Source organism: Hemiscyllium ocellatum, chromosome 5 (genome assembly GCF_020745735.1).
Source record: "Hemiscyllium ocellatum isolate sHemOce1 chromosome 5, sHemOce1.pat.X.cur, whole genome shotgun sequence".
Lineage (NCBI taxonomy): Eukaryota > Metazoa > Chordata > Chondrichthyes > Orectolobiformes > Hemiscylliidae > Hemiscyllium > Hemiscyllium ocellatum.
The window spans coordinates 77,011,589-77,035,818 of record NC_083405.1 but is presented as its reverse complement, the minus strand read 5'-3'; the positions used below and the strand labels follow the sequence as shown (position 1 = coordinate 77,035,818).

At 41.6% G+C, this 24,230-nt stretch overlaps 1 protein-coding gene across 1 annotated transcript in view; it reads right to left on the bottom strand.

Moving 5' to 3' along the window:
• Positions 1-7,681: 7,681 nt before the first annotated feature.
• The window catches only part of oxnad1 (oxidoreductase NAD-binding domain containing 1), a 28,925-nt gene continuing 12,376 nt past the window's right edge, over positions 7,682-24,230 (bottom strand). Inside the window, exons 5-7 of the mRNA XM_060825510.1 lie at positions 11,943-12,185; positions 9,159-9,267; positions 7,682-8,042 (exon numbers count right to left, since the gene is read on the bottom strand). Of these exons, the coding sequence (XP_060681493.1) occupies positions 7,891-8,042; positions 9,159-9,267; positions 11,943-12,185 (504 nt within the window). The 3' untranslated portion in view covers positions 7,682-7,890. The remainder of the gene's footprint in view (positions 8,043-9,158; positions 9,268-11,942; positions 12,186-24,230) is intronic.

Genomic DNA, 24,230 nt, shown 5'->3' with positions numbered 1-24,230 from the left:
CGGTGAGAGATCTGGAAGCTCTAGCTTTGAACCAGCATGTAGACAGTGGAGTGTGACTCAGTTGTTGGCCACGTTAGTGAGGCAACAGGCTATTTTTAGAGCACCTTTTCTAGTCTAATCCCCTTGTGGAGTGAGCAGGGTAGATCTTAAAGAGAACTATTCAGTTGTAAAGAAAGCTGTTGAAACACTCCTGCTATTCCAGTGGGCTCATTTACCTGTGGTCTGCAAACCATAATGAAATTAGATATCAGAACCTGGAACGTCTTAACTTTCATGGAAGAGCAAAACAGTCATCTGAACGAAGAAGTATGCTCGTTCCCCGTAAACTCAGACACTTGAACATTATGACTGAGTCTCCTGCCGGGCAGCAAAGTGCAGGCAAAGGGTAGCAGGTAGTGGTTAGACCTTCTTCTAGAGAAAAATCCAAGGATCAGTTGAGGATTTGTGGCATTGGATTCACTATCAAGAACAAACTTGCCAATTGACTCTTGGAGCTCCTTTTTGACATCAATTATCACCTCTCCATCTACAATGCCATAAATGGTTGTATCTGTGCTCTAACCCTTGATGTCACAGTGGAGTCCAAAGAAAGGCTTCCACTCCACCATGGTCACCAACATTTCTAAAAAGATAAAACTATTCTCCTTGGGGACTTCAATGCTTGGGTTGGAAAGGACGCAGAACATAGAACAATACAGCGCAGTACAGGCCCTTCGGCCCTTGATGTTGCGCTAACCTTTGAACTATTCTCAGCTCACCCTCCCCACACTATCCCATCATCATCCGTATGCTTATTCAAGGATTGTTCAAATCTTCATAATGTGGCTGAGTTGACTACATTGGCAGGTAGGGCATTCCATGCCCTTACCACTCTGAGTAAAGAACCTGCCTCTGATATCTGTCTTTAATCAATCACCCTCAATTTGTAGTTATGCCCCCTCGTACAAGCTGATGTCATCATCCTAGGAAAAAGACTTTTACTGTCTACCCTATTAATCCTCTGACCATCTTGTATGTCTCTATCAAATCCCCTCTTAGCCTTCTTCTTTCCAATGAGAACAGACCCAAGTCTCTCAGCCTTTCCTCATAAGACCTTCCCTCCAAATCCAGCAACAACCTGGTAAATCTCCTCTGCACCTTTTCCAATGCTTCCACATCTTTCCCGAAATATGGCGACCAGAACTGTACACAATATTCCAAGTGTTGTCGCACCAGTGTTTTGTATAGTTGTAGCATGATATTGCGGCTCCGGAACTCAATCCCTCTACGAATGAAACCTAACACACTATATGCCTTCTTAACAGCACTCTCAACCTGGGTGGCAACTTTCAGGGATCTATGTACATGGACTCCAAGAGCCCTCTGCACTCCATATTACCAAGAATCTTTTCATTGACCCAGTACTCTGCTTTCCTGTTATTCTTCCCAAAGTGCATCACCTCACATTTAGCTGCATTGAACTCCATTTGCCACCTCTCAGTCCAATTCTGCAGTTTATTCAAGCCCCCTGCAACCTCTAACATTCTTCCAAACTGTCCACTGCTCCACCGACTTTTGAGTCATCTGCAAATTTACTAATCTATCCACCTATGCCTGCGTCTAAGTCATTTATAAAAAATGACAAACAGCAGACTGTGGTCCCAAAACAGACCCTTGTGGCACACCACTATTAACCGGACTCCAAACTGAATATTTTCCATCTACCACTACTCGCTGCCTTCTTTCAGTAAGCCAGTTTCTAATCCAAACTGCTAAATCAGCCTCAATTCCATGCCTCATTTTCCCCAACAGCCTACATGTGGAATCTTATCAAAGTCCACATATCGAAGTCCACGTATACCATGTCAACTGCCCTACCCTCATCTTTATGCTTGGTCACCTTCTCAAAAAACTCCATGAGGTTTGTGAGACATGCCCTTGATGAAAACATGTTGACTATCTGAAATCAAATTGTTGCTTGCTAGATGATTATAAATCTTATGTCTTATAATCCTTTCCAAAACCTTTCCTACAACAGAAGCAAGGCTTACTGTTCTATAATTACCTGGACCATCTCCACTGCCTTTCTTGAACAAGGGTACAACATTTGCAATCCTCCAGTCCTCTGGTACTAAATCTGTAGACAATGATGACTCAAATATCAAAGCCAAAGGCTCTGCTAACTCCTCCCTTGCTTCCTAGAGAATCGTTGGATATATCCCATCCGGCCCAGGGGACTTGTCTACTTTCACTCCTTCTAGAATTGATAACACCTGGTCGTAACTAACTTTGATCCTTTCTAATCTAATATCTTGTACCTCATTCTTCTCCTCTACCCTAGTCATCCTTTTATTCCTCACATACCTACAGAAAGCTTTAGGGTTCTCTTTTATTCTATTTGCTAAAGACTGCTCATGTCCTCTCTTTGCTCTTCTTAACCCTCTCTTTAAATCCTTCCTAGCTGATCTGACACCCTCTGGAAAGGAACCACTGGAAGGCAAGGAGTTAGGAATTCTCTTGCTCACTAGATGTGTGGATGATCTGGCCATTACCAAAAAGACAAAGTCAAGACTTCTTGAAGGCATCCATCATAAAAACACTGCTAGAACACTAGTGGAACAGGTTTGAGGAGCTGCATGTCCTACTTATGCACCCAAGTTCTTTTGGAGTGTGTGCCATAATGAGGATTCTGAGGGATCTCATACACAACTCTGATCTACACTGGAATAGCTACTGGCCAGCGGAACATCAGCCCCAAAGTATTATTTTCAAACTTCTGTTTCCCAGTCAGGTGCACAATTGTTAAGTTTACAAGAAGTAATGAAACATGCAAGGCCTCTATATTCATAATACTTTACTTTTACACAATCATGATGTAGAGTTCAATAAACAAATAAGATTTGTCTTGACTTATTTGACTTAATTAAACCAGATTGCTGAGACTACTAGCTGCCACTTATTATGAATTTTCCTTTCATGTCTACAAATGAAGATCTTAGTAGTTGAATGAAGAGGCTTTCCAAATTCTGGACAGTTACTTTGTTCTCGCATGCATGTATCCTATACATTATGTTGATTTTTGTTAAAGGGAACATGGGGTCAAATTTCAACTTTGGATGTTTATAAAATTATGAAAATTCATTAGTTACATCACAATAGCAAATCCGTTTCCTAATTAGTGGATGTGCAATATTGTGACTATTAATGGTTGCAAGATGGTCTTAAAGTTTGGAAGAAAAATACAGAAGCTTAGCTGGACTATATATGGGCCAATCAAATATAAGTGGAAGGATACAAAAGTGTCCACCATTACTTTCTCCAGTAAAATCTTTAAATTACAGACTATGGTATTTGCATTTAAAGTACAATATGAAAGCATGCTAAATTGAGGATTTTCTTCTGTAAAATAATTTTAAAAAGATTTCTCAGCGCTCTTAATTCGAAAGCTTTATTAGTTATTTAAACAGCCAAGTAAAACAGTTTTTGTAACAGCATTGCTTCCATTGAAGTTGAAATATTGGGCAATTACTGGTCTGTTACTTCACTTGAAACTTAGAGAAAGTTATTAAAGGCATGGTTCTTAAGAGAAAGCTGAATTATCTTCAGCACTAACAATTATAATTCATTTGTTAAAAACAAAAAGTACATCACACAACTAAAGGAACTTCATTATGTATTTTCTAATGACACAGTTGACCCTTTGTGATTGATGTAGTTTGTGGGAGAAAAGAATTTCAAGAATGCCTAAGTTAAGGTGCCAGGTAAAGCTATCATGCTGTAATCGCCCTAAAAGCAGTTCCACGTAATTTTCCATTTTAGATTATACAGTGGATAGGAAAGTAGAGTGTGCAAAAAATGAGAAATGAGATTAAGAAAAAGAAAGTCAAAATAATTTATTGCGGCATGAAACATTCACTTTGGACAAGATACATCACTTTTAACAGACCTAAAAAAGATAAAGAAAATTTCTGAATTTTTATATCGTGTAAATTATATTCAAAATTAACTTGAGGAATATACATTGGTTATGATTTTCTAACCAGACTAAGGCACCATGTCCTCAACTATTCAAATTTGAAACATATACTAGTTACTACCGCAGTTACACCAGCACCACCTGTTCCTCCGCTACATCAATGATAGTATCGGCGCCGCTTCATGCTCCCATTAGGAAGTTGGGCAGTTCATCAACTTTATCAACACCTTCCCTTTCCATATGGTTGAAGATGCCGTCCAATGCATCGCATCCATGTTCCGCACCTCTGCCCTCAAACCCCACCCGTCAAACCGCAACAAGGGCAGAATCCCCCGGTCCTCACCTTCCACCCCACCAGCCTCCGCATAAACCACATCATCCACCAACATTTCTGCCACCTACAAATGGACCCCACCCTCATCCACAAAAGACCCTTCCCTCCGTGACTACCTGGTCAAGTTCATGCCCCACAACAACCCACCCTCCCCTCCTGGCACCTTCCCTTGAAACTGCAGGAATTGCAAAACCTGCGCTCACACCTCCCTTCCCAGTTCACCTCCATCCAAGGCCCCAAAGTTGCCTTCCACATCCAAAGTTTCACCTGCACATGCACCAATGTAATTTATTTTAATCGGTTGCTCCCAATGCGGTATGCTTTACCTTGGGAAGATTGGACGCCTTCTTGCAGAATGCTGTAGGGAACATCTCCGGGACACCCGCATTAATCAACCTCACCGCCCCATGGCTGAACATTTCAACTCCCCCTCCAACTCTGCCGAGGACTTCAGGTCCTGGGCCTCCTCCACCACCACTCCCTCACCAACCGACACCTGGAGGAAGAAAGCCACATCTTCCATCTCAGAACACTTCAACTCCAGGGCATCAATGTGGACTTCACCAGTTTCCTCATTCCCGCCCCCACCCCACCTTACCCCAGTTCCAACCTGCCAGCTCAGCATCATCCTCACAACCTGTCCTATCTGCCAATCTTCTTCCGCTATCCGCTCCACCATTCTCTCTGACCCATCACCTTTATCGCAACCTCCATCCACCTACTGCACTCTTAGCTACATTCTCCCCAGTCCCATCTCCCTCCCATTTATCTTTCCACCCTGGAGGCTCCTTACCTCATTCCTGATGAAGGGCTTTTGCCTGAAACATTCACTCTAATCTCAGCGACGACACTACCAATTGATTTTAAAACCTAGTCAAATTCAAAATATTCCACTCTTAAAACAAATTAGAAAATGGCATCAAATACATGCTGGCCCTATGCCAACAACCTTTGTCTAGGCAGGAGAAGGAGAGGGACAGAGATATCACTTTACGGTAATTGTTCCTGATCACTTCCAGATTCATTTAAGGCACAACTGACAGAATTATGTGAAGCACGACAAGTTTCACTTAGCTTCTGATGATATTCAGTTTGCAAAGATATCCAAAGAGGTTTAAATGCAATAAACAAAATGGAGCTCAAGTATTGCTGAAAAAGATATTTAGCCAAACCTTTGAGTCTTCCACTCTTCAGGACAATGTAAACAATGTAAAAGAAAGACATTATTTATATCGAGTGGAATGTGCTATTTTGTGAATAGATTAACTGCTCAACAAGTTGGCAAGTTGTTAAAGAAGAATTATATGGATGATAAAGTATACAATCATCAAACTCCCAGTCTTATCACTTACCATACTGACATTATATATATTAATGCAGAGCCCTGTTCTATGACGACACAATGAATGAGCACATACGTTGTACTTCTTTTCAACTCAGGAAAATAGCTGACAATCCATTCTCAGGATTGTATCTCAGCACAATGCCATCAGAGTTATTCTGTCAGATTTAAAATAAAAACAGTTTAGCAGTTCATTGTCAATCATCTAGCTGGTACATTTATCGTGGCAATGCCATCTATCAGTTCTCTTCTCCCAAAAAAAGTGTAATTTCTTTCCACTTTACATTGGCATTATTATGAACGGTGTTATGACATGGGGTAACCCTCCTGCTTAATTTAAAACCGGCAACCCAAAAAAAAATTATCCCCTGCAGTAATCTGCAAAAATTCGAGAGCCAAGGACTGTTTAAATAAAATTAACAACTTTATTTCTCAAGGTATAACAGAATAATTAACTAACCACTATTTACAATTTCTTTCTCTAACCTATCTTTTACCTTCTCTTCTATAATAATAGTCTGATAAAACTCCCAATTAAGATTTATAAAATAACACTTCTTATTTCAAGACCAGGCAACTGTAGGTTCTTGTCTTCGGATCTTCCTGCATCTTCTTTTCTCCTTGTTAGAAATTTCTGCGTCACACGTTACTGATCAAAAAGGTATCTTTTTAAGAGAGCTATTTTTCAGACAGACAGTCTGTTTAAATGCTGGGCTTGTCAGTTCTCCTCTTAACTGTTCAATTTCCCCCCAGTCTTATATCCTATAGTATCTCATCGTGTCATGGGCTTTTAAGATTGTCAGTATACTCAATTCAAACTTGATTGAAAATTGGTATTGTTTTTTGGGGTATAATTTAAACTGATTGCCTGGAGGCAAAACTAAATTCGAATCCAGCCAACAAACTACTTGAGTTGTTCAACATAGTGTTACATACATTGTTGCCTTTTTGAGAACACTTGGTGCTGTGTCGGTTGTTTTGCTGCTTTTAAAGGTACACCCTCATCTTCATAACAACTGTCCTGATGATGGCAAGATCAAACACTTAAGACAAAAAGTCTTGTTTTCAACAATACTCAAATTCTGTACTCTCAAGTTTCAAATGGGGTTGGTTTTTAAGAGGACTCAAATTTGAATAAAATAAATTGTTTTAAATAAATAACGGGAAGTATTTAATTGCAGTGCACTTATTCAAAAAGTAAAAAATTTGAACTTTGTAAAACAATATAATAACTTTTAGAAATAGAAGTCACACTGGCCAGCATTTAATCTCTTCTCAGTTTCAAAGCACTGAAACGGTATTTAAAATGCTGTTTTCAAAATGTGTTAGATATAGCTGTTTGACAGTTTTTAAGTTAATGCAAGTTTCCAATCCTCTTATAAACTTGCAGTCCAGTTTCATTCTTTGTTCAAGTAGAAGCACAGCTGTAGGTACCAATGAAGTATAGTTAGCAAGTCTGGTAATAAATTTACCAGGATAATTTCTCATACAAAACTTATCGTTTTTGAAAATGACCACATTCTGTGAGATATCCATTACATTTCAAACAACTGTCTGCAATGTATATTCAAACAGCAAAATGTATTGGTGGCTCATGGTGTTCCACAGGCTCTTTATGCTTCTGATAGCTGACTTTTCATGTTAAAATATCAAATCAGGTACTTCTCACCCTTCAGTAGTTAACAGAATCCGTAATAATTTTCTTGGTCATTCTGATTCTGCAGAGTTCTGGGTTTTATTTGATGTGTCATCTAACCAGCAGTCAATTTATTTGTAAGTGGTCTTGTATTTCTTGACTCCGGTATATCTGGGAATATTAGATTGGGATACATTTCCTGGATTGTTCAATTACATTTGGGTTAATATAATTTTGCATTGATATAAAACTAATGCAGCATCAGCTAAAAGTTCAATAGTGTACAACACAATACAGAAATAATTTTACTTAATTTGCATTTTTATAATGTTAGAAAATGAAAAGATGATGTCAACCTTTACTGTTGAATACTTTATAATTTTATATATTTCACAAAAGGAATTTAATGGCAATATTCAGAAGTGAAAATCCCAGACAATTCACTACATGAATAGCATTGAACCTAATTATACTGATCTCAATTTCCAATTTTGAGTACGGCTTCCAGCAATCTTAATGGTCTTGGAATCAAAGAACAATCAGAGATTGATATTCAATGCTGGAGTAAAGTTACAACTCTTTGATTATCAGAACATGTTGAGGTAATTTTTTTTAGACTTGCATTACCACCACTTTTCAAAAATGATACACTCTTTAGGAACGCCAAGTTTTTCTAACTGTTGAGAAACAGCCTCTATCATCGGAGGTGGACCGCAAATATAACAGAGGTTATCCTTTGATACGTGCGCTAGAGTCCTTTCAGATATTCTTCCAGCTGAAACAGAAATGAATATTAGTCAAGTACAGCTAAATATTACTAGCTCCAAAACACAATTATATTTAAATGGTTTGATGCAAAACTTTTTATGTTCTCTAATTCATCAAATGGAAGGCAATGGCAGTTATCAACAAAAAGAAAATTATAATCTTATATTTACATAGCAGGATTCACAACCTCATGACATCTAATAATAGTTGAAGAATTATTTCAAATATGTGAATTTACTAGCATGGTATAAAGGATCATGGATCCTTATTTGCAGACAACATAGGTCCTGCAAATAAAGATGATGTATACCAAGACATAAGGTGCTGATTAAGAACCAATGGGCATGATGCAAGGAAAACATGCCAGCTCTTTTCTTATGTGTTGTGGAGTCTTTTGAGCTATGTTCAGGGGCAGATGGAGCCTTAGTTACACATTTCATTGGCGATTCACAATACATCAATTCCTCAGAGTACACTGGATGGTCAACTTAGATTGGGTGCTCAAGTAAGACAATTAAGACAAGAATACTGTTACTAAATCACAAAGATGACACTTAATAATGACCTCTTATTCTCAACAACCATTCTACCCATTCCGTCAACTCTCTTTCAAATAGGAATACCACTTCAGGACAAGATCATGGGATCCAGCCCTGGAAATCTTTTTTTCACAATTACTTAACTGGCTACCTTTAGCAAAATACTACTGAATCTAATTCACCATCTTTTGGAGGTAGGTCATTCCTGATCATAACTAGATAATTTTTTTTCCGCATCTTCCTCACTGGTTCTTTTACAAATTTCCTTAAGTGTGCGTCCTCTGTTTACCAATCAATCATTCTCTCGGTTTCATTGTTAAAAATAATTTGCTTCTGCAATCTTCACAAGGTTTGGGATCCTCCCTAAAATGCATGTCATTTGCTGTGAATTTTTCAGAAAACTTACAATTTCAAGCATTCTTACCTTTCCTTCCTTATTTGACTTAGGTTACTTTCTTGGGTATGCTGCTTTTCTTTATTACATAGAGTAAAACTGAGCTATATTGCTAAATAAACCATGCTAACCAATTTAGGACATGCATCAATACTTTGATAAGCACATTTGGTAGAACACTAGAGCTTACCAGTCACATAAGGTTGCATATTTCCAGATATTTCAAAACTTTGTTGTGTCACATGAAAATTACAGTTGATTTTTCCAGAAAACTCTCTTGCCAGGTTTATGATGCTTCTCTGGAAGATAAGTTGATACAGTACTGGATGAATACTGACTATAATTTGCTTTATTAATACACATTGATGGATGAGGGAAAGACAGAAAATGACTTGGGAAGGGGAGGGAAAGGAAATAAAAAAGTGCAAGCAACCAACACACACTCAATTATTTTAGAATATGACAGCCATTTGTTAAAGTGTACGTCCCCAATTAACTCTGATTACATGACTTGTGGGGACAACATACATAGCCTTCTTATGAATTTTCAGGTTGTTGCTTGGCTTAAAGGGAACGCTGGAGTGCATTCCATTCCCATTTAAGACCTGCATCAGTTCTTTCGTAAGCACATTTGTTAGACCCACATAGACACACTAGAGCTCAACAGTCACATAAGGTGACAGTAGTACAATCTAGGCAGAAATATGGCTGGGATTGAGACGATTTGGAGATTGGGAATGGTAGGGAGAAGAGGGTAAAGAGGAGAGGGATAGAAGAGAGAGAAACTAAATGATTAATTACCTATTTTACAATTAACGTTTCTGCATTACAAAATTAGTGAAGTTAATCCAGCTGTTTTCCTTTAAATTTGAGGACTGATCAAGTTTATAATAATGCAGTAAATTATGCAATCACACAGTAGCTACAGCATAGTAGATAGTTAAATTAGCCTATAGTCTCTTCCAATTCATATTAGCAACTAAGGTAGTCTCCTCTCCTTTCCTAAAAGCTCTGCAAACATTCTCTCTTCCTCATGTCATGTTTGGCTTTTTTATCAATCATCTCAAATTTTGTGTCCTCTGCTTCTCAATCCTTCTGTTAATGGGAAGCTTATTTCATCTTTATTGTTCAAATCCTTCTTTATTGAACACCGCTTTTTTTCAAGGACTCAAGCTTCTCTAACCTATCTAACCATTGTGGGTAGCATGATGGCTTAGTGGCTAGCATGGCTGCCTCACAGCAATAGGGACCTGGGTTCAATTCCAGCCTTGGGCAACTGCTTATGTGGAGTTTGCATTTTCTCTCTATGGATTTCCTCAATTAGAATTAGAAAACAATTAGAATTGTGGAAATAGACCTTTTGGCCCAACAAACCCACCCAGGCCCATTCCCCTCCCCATTACTCTACATTTACCCTAACTAATACACCTAACCTACACATCCCTGAACACCATGGGCAATTTAGCATGGCCAATTCACTTACCCTGCACATCTTTGAATTGTCAGAGGAAACCGGAGCACCCAGAGGAAACCCATGGGGAGAATGTGCAAACTCCACACAGACAGTCACCCGAGACTGGAATGTGAGGCAGCAGTGCTAACCACTAAGCTACAATGTCGCCCACAGGCGTTCAGGGATGTGTAGGTTAGGTGTAATGCTCAGTGGAAATGTAGAGTAATAGGATAGAGGAAGGGATATGGGTGGGTTACTCTTTGGAGGGTCGGCAAGGATTTGTTGGATGAAATGGCCTGTTTCTCCACTGTAGGGATTTTACGATTCTATCGAGGTAACAGAAGCCCTTCAGCCACGGAACCATTCCACTAAATCTTTTCTGCTTCCACTCCAAAACTTTCTCAATCTTTTTAAAAATTCAATTTGTAATTTCACTAGATTTTCATAAAGACATACCATACCACCTTTGCTTTTATATTCTCTGTCATGACAGAAGAGGTCTAGGATTTTATGCACCTTTTTAATTAGGTTCTTAACTTTTCTGGAACCCTCAATGATCTGAGCAACTCTCCCCACATCTCCTGTGGAATTGCCCCCTTAGTTAATTTTATCTTTCCTCATTCTTCCTATGAAAATGGATAACTTAACGCTTCCTTACTTTGTTGAATTTTATCTGTCATTTGATATTTCAATCGTCTGTTGAAGCTGCTTTGAAATCTATATTTTTCTCCTCAGGTCAAAATATTTCTAAGCTTAAATCATTTGTAAATTTTGAAATTCACAATATTGGACTAGGAACCCAGATATTGAGCTCAAAACCCATTGCGGCAAATAGTGAAAATAAGTAAACTGAAGAATTACCTAATTAATGTGATGTCCATGAAAGCTGTCAGATTGTTGAAAAACCCAACAGTTTTACTAATACCCTTAAGTGAAGGCATCATGCCATCCCTATTTGTAGTTCCTGCAGGGAGAAAGTGAGGACGGTAGATGCTAGAGATCAGAATTGAAAAGTGTGGTGCTGGAAAAGCACAGCCAGTCAGATAGTAACTGAGGAGCAGAAGAGTCGACATTTTGAGCACAAGCTCTTCATCGCGAATCCTTCATCAGGATAACAAATATGTTATCAAGAATTTAACAATTTCCCATCTTCAATCCTATATCGCAATGGTCATACAGATAAAGTTTGGGTTGCAGATAGTGTGTATCAAGGCCTAGTATTATAAGCATCCTACAAAAAAAATGTGAAGCGAACAATGTTTTTCAATTTTAAATAAATATGAACAAAGTACAACACAGCACTATTGCCTGCAAGGAATAATTCTGAGCTGAGCATTAAAAAAAAGCATTAAATTCAACGAGCTCAAAGCGCGGAAAATTATGTAAATCCATCAGTTTAACTTGTGTTAAATTACATTACACAATGTATTAAAATCCAGCCCAAATTCAGAAGGGTAGGAGAGGGTGGGAGAAGGTATCAGCACAATGATTTGAAAATTTAAAAATAAAGGTTTAGCTAACCTTGAAAAGGAGTTCATCTGTGTTTTTGGCGCTATAATACAGCTGCACTGATCCTGGTTTGTAATTACAAGACTTGCTTCCTTGCATTCTGTAGAGATCCACAACGTGCAAGAGTATGGAATACAAGGGATTAATGCCCACTCCACCTGCAACCAGTAACAGGTTCACCGGTTTGTCAGAAGGCTGAGGGTCAAAGAAGAAATCACCTCCGACACGAAGAGTTACTTCTGAGCCAATATCGCACTATAGAGGAGAATGAAAATTTTTCGTTAAGAACTGTTTTTTGAAAAACAATTGTAATTTCTAGGACAGGCTCAAAACACTTCCTGCACAACTGTTATCCACTATAGGAATGTCTTGCTTCTGAAAATGAAGTGAGATATCAGATCTAATACTGTTAGGCAAAATATGCTCATTGCATTTCAGTAGAACCTCCCTTACAGCTAAACTAAAATGCCAGAATGCATGACTTAGTATTGCTAACTCAATAAAATGTGATTTAAAAATTAACGGGTTTCTTGACCATTATTGAATTTGAAGTTTTATGCCAGAACTGATGAATAAATTTCACTAAAATTCATTACGCTTTAAATGTTGCTTGTGTGCAGGCCTTTGAGAAGGTTCAACAAGTTAAATCTTTAAATCTAAAGATGAATAACACAAACAGTCAAGTTTTCCTGAAATTACATTGGCAACGGTGAGACGATTGAGAAACTATGACAAGATCAGAAAAATGAGACTCTCTGTGGAGAGAAAGAAAATTTAAGTTTCCATCCAAGGTTTGACTGGCAAGATGAGAACTTCACTAGTGAGCAGCACGAGGCATATTTGCATGTATTATATATTGCTGTCTCATTTAAATGCAATTTCCTATTTTCTCCCATGTGGTGGAGAGAAAGTAGCTGAAGAGAATCCCCGTCACTAAAGTCAAAGCAGATAACTGGTGGCTTTAGTTCTTTGTGTGCTTCTCCAGGCCACCATCCTAGCCAGCAATCCCCAATACTCTGTGGGCTGCAACCACCTAAATCCCCTGATTACAGGTTGGTCTTGGCATCAACCACATTACATCACGGCACTTCTTTGACTCACTCTTAATACAGTTCACTATTTTGGAGTCACTAATGCTGCTGCCAGGCCTCTTAGCACCTACTTTGCATCTACTTGGACCATATAGCATTTTTGTCATGCAATATCTTTTCACGATTTGCCACCTCCTTTGGAAATAAGCCTCACAGTCCTTCTATTGTGCCTTGTCTTCCCATGGCTGTCAGCAGTGATCGGTCAAGAGGGTGGACATGTAGCAACACATCAAATAGCAATACCACACCTAGAGCATGTGCCAGCAACTGATACACTGAAGCATGGTCATTTGGTTCAAGCACATTCAAAATTTACCGGAAGAAGTCCACAATCAAGTCTGCAGGGACATTCTCAGTCAGGGCATGGGGGCACCGGCATAACAATCGGGTTTTCCACTAATTGACAACAGTTTCACGGTCATCAGTAGATCTTAAATCCAAGTAAAATTCCATTAACTGCGACTGCAAGATTCGAACCCAGCTCACCAGAACACTAGCTAGGTTTCTGGAAAATACCACTCTGTCATTGCACACACAGACATCACCTCCTCCCAAAAACATAAAATCAGTGAAAGTACTCACCACTACCCAGACATTTCAGGATTCCCTACACTAGTGCTTTGGAGGATTGTTGAAGTTTAGAGTCAGAGTTATACAGCATAGAACAAGGGCCCTTGGCCCATCACGTCTATGCCAACCAAACACCAAACAACACGAATCCCACTTAATTGCAAATGGTCCAAAGCCTACTATACCCTGGCTTTTAAGTACTCTTCCAGGTGGTTCTTAAATGTTACAAGAGTACTAGCCTCCACCATGATCTCAGGCAGCACGTTCCATACTTCTGCCATCCTTTTGTGATTGTGAATATCTTTATCAGAGTCCTCTGGGTGAAAAATGTTTTCCTTAGATCTCTAAATCACTTGTTCCTCACTTTAAACATATACCCTTTGGTCTCAGACACATTAGACTCCCCTATAGTGTGGAAACAGGCCCTTCAGCCCAATACATCCGCGCCGACCCTCTAAACAATAACCCACCCAGATCCATTTCCCTCTGATTAATGCACCTAACACTATGAGCAATTTAGCATGGCCAATTCACCCAACCTGCATGTGGACTGTGGGAGGAAACAGGAGCATCCGGAGGAAACCCACACAGACACGGGGAGAATGTGCAAACTCCACACAGTCACTTGAGGCTGGAATCGAATCTCGGTCCCTGGCGCTGTGAGGCATCAGTGCTAACCACTGAGCCACCATGCCACCCCAATGGCATCAGTCATTGGGAAGAGATTCTCATGAACTAATTTGAGCATTGAAATCTTAAAAAGCAAAAATGGATTTATACCAGCAACAAGGCATTCAATACTAATAAAACTAAATTACAGCTCGATAAAATTACATTTTCCTAAAATAAGGTTTGCATGGCAAGTTGTGCATTTTTTTATGCACAAAATTACAAAATTCTGTTTCAGAGTTGGATTTCTTTTTTAGTGTTCATTTCAATTCGATTTGAAATTTTTAAAGGATACGTAACAATCACCTAAAGTCTAAGGCTTTAGTCCTGGAACAGATACCTAGGAATGTACAACACATATGGAATACAATAATCTGAAATTGATGATTATGTTTGCATGTCAACTCATCTGATTAAAAAAGAAAAGCACTATCTTCCAAATGACAAATTTACATTATTTTCTGAAATACATAATTTCCAATTCAAACTAGAAGCAAAAAGTAATTCAGAATTAAAAAGTCTCAATTTTGTCTTGCATCATTTATATCTACACCAGTTATATTCAAGCAGGCAGGGAAAGTGTTGCAGCACCAGCTAGTGGTAGCAGAATGTGTATAGGTCACATCATAAAAATCACCATGAAGTGAGTCATTAATTTGGACTCCAAAACAAAAATAATTATTCAAGAACTTAATTTACATTTTTCTACCTACTTTCAGTCTAAATTTAAGCTATAATTAATTTCAAATAAGGAACAGTATTCATGGTACTATTGTGCTGATATTTCTGAAAATATACCACATGTACCAGGAAGGTTTGCTCCAACACATCAAAAGTCCCAGTAATGATGAAATACAGGAAATTTAATTCAAAGATTTTTCTGAACAAATGTGCTCATTTTCCCCACTGCATGTTCAATTTATGCAGATAAATCAGACAAAACAAAAATCTGATGATGTGCTTCACAACCACCCTCTATACATTTACCATTTCTCTGCTCATCGAATTGAATGTCTAAATAGCAGAGCTGGTTCAAAGATTTGAGAGAGAGAAAAATGGGTTTGAACTCATGGGACATTGGCACCAGCACTGGGGAAGAAGGGACTAATTCTGATGGGATGGTCTTCATCTGAACCTTGCTAGGCCCAAAGTCCAAGCGAATTGCATAACTAGGGCTATAGACAGGGCTTTAAACTAAATTTTGGAGGTGGAAGGCAGGGGCTTCAATTAGAGAGGAAATTAGAAAACCTGAATTTAAGAAAAGGTAAGATTGCAGGACTCAAGAGAGGTTATTAAAATCTCAGCACAGAAACAAATAGGACAGAATATCTGGAAAAGGTTAGCAACCAAACTTCAAGTACACTGGACAAATGAATGACAGTTAATACAGGGCTGAAGGTGTTATGTTTGAATCATGCAGTGTAAGGAATAAGGTAACTGAGCTTTTTTTTAGATTAGATTACTTACAGTGTGGAAACAGGCCCTTCGACCCAACAAGTCCACACCGACCCGCCGAAGCGCAACCCACCCATACCCCTACATTTACCCCTTACCTAATACTACGGGCAATTTAGCATGGCTAATTCACCTGACCCGCACATCTTTGGACTGTGGGAGGAAACCGGAGCACCCGGAGGAAACCCACGCAGACACGGGGAAAACGTGCAAACTCCACACAGTCAGTCACCTGAGGGGGGAATTGAACCCGGGTCTCTGGCGCTGTGAGGCAGCACTGCTAACCACTGTGCCACCGTGCTTGTGGCACAGATTGAAATTGGCAAATAGGATTTGGTGGGCATCACAGAGACATGGCTGCAAGGGAATCAGAATTGGGAGCTGAATATTCAAGGATATACATCCTCGTGAAAAAATAGGTAGGTAGGCAGAGGGGGTGGGATTGCCCTATTAGTAAGAAATGAAATAAAATCAATAATAAGAAATGACACATGGCTAGATGGTGTAGAATTCTGTGTGGGTAGTATTGAGGAACTGCAAAGGCAAAAAAAAAACATAGTTGGAGTTATGTATCAACCTGCTAACAGTAGTCAGGCGCTCGGGCACACGATATACCAGGAGATGGAGAAGATGCGTAGGAAAGGCAAAGTTACAGTAATCATGGGGGATTTCAATATGTAGGTGGACTGGGAAAATCAGGTTGGTGATGATTCACAAGAAAAGGAATTTGTGGAATTTCTACAAGATGGCTTTTTGGAGCAGCTTATGATGGAGTCCACTAGAGAACAGGCAATATTGGATTTAGTGCTGTGCAATGAGGCAGACTTGATAAGGGAGCTTAAGCTGAAGAAACCCTTAGGAAGCAGTGATCATAACATGATCAAATTTACTTTGCAATTTGACAAGAAGAAGACAGAATAGAAGTATCAGTATTTCAGCTGAATAAACGCAATTAGAGGCATGAGGGAAGAGCTGGGTAGAACTGATTGGGAGAGGAGCATAGCAGGAAAGACAGTAGAACAGTAATGGTAGGAGTTTCTGGGAGTAATTCAGGAAACACAGCAGATTCATCCTGAGGAAAAAGAAGCAGGGTATAGGGAGGATAAGGCAATCATGGCTGACTAGGAAAATCAGGGATAGCATAAAAGCAAAAGAGAAAGCATATAAAGTAGCGAAGAAGAGTGGGAAACCAGAGGATTGGGAAGCTTACAAAGTCCAACATGGGGCAACAAAAGAAAAAGGAGGGAAAAGATTAAATATCAGAGTAAGCTAGCCAGTAATGTAAAGGAAGACTGTAAGAGTTTCTTGAGATATATAATGGGCATAAGAGAGACAAAAGTGGACATTGGGCTGCTGGAAAATGACACACGAGAGATGGTAATGGGGAACAAAGAAATGGCTGAGGAACTGAATAATTATTTCACGTCAGTCTTCACGGTGGAAGACATGAATAATATCCCAAAAATTCAAGACAGCAAGGGGGCAGAGCTGAGCATTTGTGGCCTTCACTAAGGAGAAGGTGCTAGAAAAACTGAATGGCCTGAAGGTGGATAAATAACATGGACCAGATGGATTACACCCCAGAGCTCTAAGGGAGATATCTGAAGAAATAGTGGAGGCACAATAGTAATCTTTCAGGAATCACTAAAGTCAAGGAGAGTCCCAGAGGACTGGAATATTGCTAACGTAACACCCCTGCTTAGAAAGGGATTAAGGCAGAAGACGGAAAATTACAGACCAATGAGCCTAACCTTGGTCCTGAGTAAGATCCGGGATTCATCGTGAAGGATGAGATTTCTGAATACTTGGAACTGTGTAGTAAAATAGGGCAGAGTCAGCCTCATTTCATCAAGGGGAGGTCATGCCTGACCAATCTGCTGGAATTCTTTGAGGAAGTAACAAGTAGATACGACCAAGAAGAATCAATGATGTTTGCTACCAGGACTTGAAGAAGGCCTTTGACAAGGTGGCACACAGAACACAACTGAGTAAGATAAGGGTCCATGGGGTAAGAGGCAAGGTGCTAGCATGAAGAGAAGTTTGGGTGTCTGGCAGAAAGAGAGAGTGGGGATAAAAGGGTCTTTCTCAGGATATCAGCTGATGACAAGTGGTGTTCCACAGGGCTCACTGTTTAAAAGAACTGAAGGTATACTGGCTAAATTTGCAGATGATACAAAGATAGGTAGATGGACAGGTAACATTGAGGAGGCGGGGAGGCTGCAGAAGTACTTGGGCAAAGTAGTGGCAGATGGAGTACAATGTGGCAAAGTATGAGGTCATGCACCTTGGTTGCAAGAATGAAGGCATGGACTATTTGCTAAATGGGAAGAAAATTTAGAAGTCTGAAGTGCAGAGACACTTGGGAGTTCTAGTGCAGGATTTGTCTCAAGCTAAACTTGCAGATTGAGTCTGCAGTTAGGAAGGCAAATGCAATGATGGCATTTATTTTGAAAGGACTTGAATATAAAAGCAGGGATGTTCTTCTGAAGCTTGAAAAAGCTCTGGTCAGACCACATTTGGAGTATTGTGTACAGATTTGGGCCCTAAATCTCAGGAAGGCTGTACTGGCGCTGGCACATGTTCAGAGAACATTCACGAAAATTGTCCCATGAATGAACAGCTTGACATATGAGGAATGTTTGAGGACTCTGGGTCTATACTTGGAGTTCAGAAGGATGAGGGGGGATCTAATTGAAACGTACAGAATACTGAATGGCCTGGACAGATTGGATGTTGGGAAGATATTTCCATTGGTAGAAGAGACTACAACCCAAGGGGACAGCCTTAGAGCAAAGAAAAGACCTCTTAGAACAGAGGTAAGGAGAAACTTCTTCAGGCAGTGAGTTCCAATCTATGGAACTCACTGCCACAGAGGGCTGTGGAGGTCAGGTCATTAAGTATATTTTAAAATGGAGATATAAATTCTTGATTGTAAAGAGGATCAGGAGTTACAGAGCTAAAATGTGAGTTCGGGGTTGAGAAACTTTTGAGCCTTGATTGAATGGCAAAGCAGACTTGATAGACTGAATGGCCTAATTTCTGCTCTTATGTCTTATGGTCTCGTGGGAGTGAAACGTCCGTGTTGTTTAAAGGAACATATTAATGTTGAGCTAATGGCATACAGTGGAAAAAAAAATCTAATTACTTATTATAGAATTGAGAAATTGTTTTCAGTATTATGTTATATATCCACAATGCTTTTATATTGTTTATGTCACTGGATTAAAGGGCTTTTACCCAAAATGTCGATTTTCCTGCTCCTTGGATGCTATTTGACCTCCTGTACTTTTCCAGCACCACATGCTTGACACTAATATTTCAGAAGTCAAGCCAAGTGGACAATCAATTTTCAATCATCTTAAAACTGAGATTTAAAGCTCATAATGATAATTTATAATCTGATTTCAGTTAATTAAATGAAGCTTATGACCAAAATGACCATATTGTTGTTAGTCCTATTATTTAATTTTAAAGTTCTGGAATTTTATCTGAGCTGATCTACTGATTCCAAAATAGCCAGGTGTTTGACTGCTTTGAAACATTCTAATAAGCAAGTTTTCAGAAAATTTGTAGCTCAGGTTGATGTTCTGGACATAGGTTTGCTTGCTGAGCTGGAAGGTTCATTTTCAGACTTTTTGTGACCATACTAGGTAACATCTTCAGTGAGCCTCCGGACGAAGTACTGCTGATATTTCCTGCTTTCTATTTATATGTTTGGGTTTCCTGAATTGGTGATGTTATTTGTTTAATGATTAATGATTAACAGACTCCGTAACTACAACAGAAACATTTTGCACCAAAAATCTTTACTCACTCATGCAACAGACCATGAATGGATAGACACAATACAACAAGCCATAGATATTAGACAGTGACCAACACAGAAAATGAAAAAAACTAGACCTGCAGAAAAAACTAGACAAACTTACACCAAATAACAACACTGACAACACAGAAGCATGGATAATTTTTTTTTATCTGACCAACCCTTAACAGACACAGTTAGAGGATTAAATTACAACTGCCAGGATGCGGACAAGAAAGATTTCTTAGCAGCATTAGAAACAAAACTGAAAGACAACCAACTCACAGAAGAAACCCAGCAAACTATCAGACAGGTAGTTGCACCAACATTAAGCAGGAAAAAGGAAGGAAACACACTCAATACACAAGAAAGGAAAGCACTAGAAAGACTAAAAAAAGTTAAAAACATTGTTATCCTACCAGCAGATAAAGGACACTTGACAGTCACCAAAGAGACTACATTGAAACAGTGAACGCAGATACCAACACTAACCGACAAATGGTGACAGACCTGACCCCACAACTAGAGAGCCGAATCACAGCCTTACTCAAGACACTTCAGAAATCTGGAGAAATAAATAAGACAGACTTCCAAAAAATGACAGACGAATCCAACACACGCTTCTATGGATTACCTAAAATTGACAAAGCAGGAGCAACCCCTCTCCCACCCCAGACCCAGACGCTATCTGGAACACCAACCTACAGATTGGCCAAGGAGCTACACCAAAGACTAAAACACTTAGTAGACGACTCACACCACTCCATTCAAGAATCCCTGAAGACCAAAGACACTAAGATAGAAGTGGATGAAATAATGACCTCCTCTGAAGTAACGTGACGTCACTTCCGCCCCCACCGACCTCGGAGCCTCCGCGATCGCCGCCCAAACAACCGCCCCGGCGATCACCGCACAGACAACCACTTCCACGATCGCCAGGAAGATCGCCGACGGACTCGCGACCCCGGCGGCTACCGGGAATGACTACGGTTCTTTCGTCGCCACAACCATTTCCGCTCTTCGGTTGCCGTCGCCGCAGCCACTTCCGCCCCCACTGACATCACTAACCTGCAGGACCACAACGCCTCAGGTTTCTCCGCCCCCACGCCGTCTTTCATCACTACACGTAACCCCGCCCTCATGCTAACCTTCGTCACCACGCATAACCCCGCCCCCACGCCGACTTTCGCCACCACACGTAACCCCGCCCCCACGCTTATTTCCGTCACGACGCATGACCCCGCCCCCACGCTTGACCCCGCCCCCACACCGAGCAACGTCACCACGTCTAACCCTGCCCCTACGTCAATCTCTGTCCCTGCCCCTAACCCCGCCCCCACCCCCAGCTCCAGTCCCACACCAGGTCCGAGCTCCCAGCCATGCCGTATCTTCACCATCCCTCCAGACCTCCCCCTCTCTGAGGATGAAAGATCAGTCCTCAGCAGAGGCCTCACCTTCATTCCCCTACGCCCTCAAATCAATGAGTTCAACACGCGGCGAGATATTGAACAATTCTTCCGCCGCCTTGGCCTCCATGCCTACTTTCACAACCAAGACTCCCGTCCACCCTCTGACGACCCCTTCTCCCGCCTCCAACGCACCCCATCCACCTGGACACCCCGTGCTGGCCTCTTACCCGCCCTCGATCTATTTATAGCCAACTGCCGCTGCGACATTAACCGACTCAACCTGTCCACCCCTCTCACCCACTCCAACCTCTCACCCTCAGAATGTGCAGCCCTCCACTCCCTCCGCTCCAATCCCAACCTCACCATCAAACCGGCAGACAAGGGAGGCGCGGTAGTAGTTTGGCGCACCGACCTTTATACCGCTGAGGCCAAACGCCAGCTCGCGGACACCTCCTCTTATCGCCCCCTCGACCACGACCCCACCTCCCACCACCAAACCATCATCTCCCAGACCATCCATAACCTCATCACCTCAGGGGATCTCCCATCCACCGCCTCCAACCTCATAGTCCCACAACCCCGCACCGCCCGTTTCTACCTCCTGCCCAAAATCCACAAACCTGACTGCCCCGGCCGACCCATTGTCTCAGCCTGCTCCTGCCCCACCGAACTCATCTCCGCATACCTCGACACGGTTCTGTCCTCTTTAGTCCAAGAACTCCCCACCTACGTTCGGGACACCACCCACGCCCCCCACCTCCTCCAGGATTTTCGCTTGCCCGGTCCCCAACGCCTTATTTTCACGATGGACATCCAGTCCCTGTACACCTCCATCCCCCATCACGAAGGACTCAAAGCCCTCCGCTTCTTCCTTTCCCGCCGCACCAACCAGTACCCTTCCACTGACACCCTCCTTTGACTGACTGAACTGGTCCTCACCCTGAATAACTTCTCTTTTCAATCCTCCCACTTCCTCCAAACTAAAGGAGTTGCCATGGGCACCCGCATGGGCCCCAGCTATGCCTGTGTCTTCGTAGGATATGTGGAACAGTCCATCTTCCACAACTACAGTGGCACCACCCCCCACCTTTTCCTCCGCTACATCGATGACTGTATCGGCGCTGCCTCGTGTTCCCACGAGGAGGTTGAACAGTTCATCAACTTTACTAACACCTTCCATCCCGACCTCAAATTCACCTGGACTGTCTCAGACTCCTCCCTCCCCTTCCTAGACCTTTCCATTTCTATCCTGGGCGACCGACTCAACACAGACATCTACTATAAACCGACTGACTCCCACAGCTATCTGGACTACACCTCCTCCCACCCTGCCCCCTGTAAAAACTCCATCCCATATTCCCAATTCCTTCGTCTCCGCCGCATCTGATCCCAGGAGGACCAGTTCCAACACCGCACAGCCCAGATGGCCTCCTTCTTCAAGGACCGCAGATTCCCCCCAGACGTGATTGACGATGCTCTCCACCGCATCTCCTCCACTTCCCGCTCCTCTGCCCTTGAGTCCCGCTCCTCCAACCGCCACCAAGACAGAACCCCACTGGTTCTCACCTACCACCCCACCAACCTCCGTATACAAAGTATCATCCGCTGTCATTTCCGCCACCTCCAAACGGACCCCACCACCAGGGATATATTTCCCTCCCCTCCCCTATCAGCGTTCCGCAAAGACCACTCCCTTCGTGACTCCCTCGTCAGGTCCACACCCCCCACCAACCCAACCTCCACTCCCGGCACCTTCTCCTGCAACCGCAGGAAATGTAAAACTTGCGCCCACACCTCCTCCCTCACTTCCCTCCAAGGCCCCAAGGGATCCTTCCATATCCGCCACAAGTTCACCTGTACCTCCACACACATCATCTATTGCATCCGCTGCACCCGATGTGGCCTCCTCTATATTGGAGAGACGAGCCGCTTACTTGCAGAACGCTTCAGAGAACACCTCAGGGATGCCCGGACCAACCAACCCAACCACCCTGTGGCTCAACACTTTAAATCTCCCTCCCACTCCACCGAGGACATGCAGGTCCTTGGACTCCTCCACCGGCAGAACATAACAACACGACGGTTGGAGGAGGAGCGCCTCATCTTCTGCCTGGGAACCCTCCAACCACAAGGAATGAACTCAGATTTCTCCAGCTTCCTCATTTCCCCTCCCCCCACCTTGTCTCAGTCGGTTCCCTCAACTCAGCACCGCCCTCCTAACCTGCAATCTTCTTCCTGACCTCTCCGTCCCCACCCCACTCCAGCCTATCACCCTCACCTTGACCTCCTTCCACCTATCACATCTCCATCGCCCCTCCCCCAAGTCCCTCCTCCCTACCTTTTATCTTAGCCTGCTTGGCACACTCTCCTCATTCCTGATGAAGGGTTTATGCCCGAAACGTCGAATTTCCTATTCCTTGGATGCTGCCTAACCTGCTGTGCTTTAACCAGCAACACATTTTCTCCTCTGAAGTAACAGCCCTGTTCACATCAATCAACATCAATCTGGCCAAGGAAACACTAACTACACAATTCGAAGACCCAAAGACATGTACACCAAACACCAACTTCATCAACAAGGACAGTATCATCAAGCTAGTAGACCTATGCCTTATCACCTACTTCACCTTCAACACCAAAACCTACAGACAAAGCCTCCTCTATATTGGGGAGAAAAAAATCTTGAATGCACTGTTCCCAGGTGTGGCAGATTCACTGTTAGCTTTTAAAACAGTTAAGACAATTGAAAGGAAATAAATCTGAGTGCGCTAAGAGGGTGGGGGTAGGACCGAATTGTTCTTGCACAGACTGGGCACAGATAAGATGGGCCAAATGGTCTCCCTCTGTGCTGTATCATTATACAAGTCTATTACTTTACTTGCCTGGATGAATGTAGCTCCAAAAATACTGAAGAGGCTCTACACCATCCAGGGCTAGGCCACAAGCTTGTTTGGTACTTCCTGGCCTGCAGTGGTTCAAGAGAGCAAGATTACTTCTTGAAGGTCTTTTCAGAGGGTAATAAATACTGGGCTTGCCAGCGACTACCAAATTCTATGAAGAATAAAGCAAAAAGAAAGCTAGCTAACAAAAAAACAGATGAATACTTGGTGACAACTTCGTAAACAGTCAAAACTAGAAATCATAGTGGTCAATTCTTTGATGAAAAAACTCCACCACGATTCAACAATCGACCATTTTAAATTTAATAATTGTTTTTTAAAAACATGTTTACATTACTAATATTGCACTGACATAATTGATTTGCACTGATGTGACTTTAACTCCTATGAAATCATTAAAA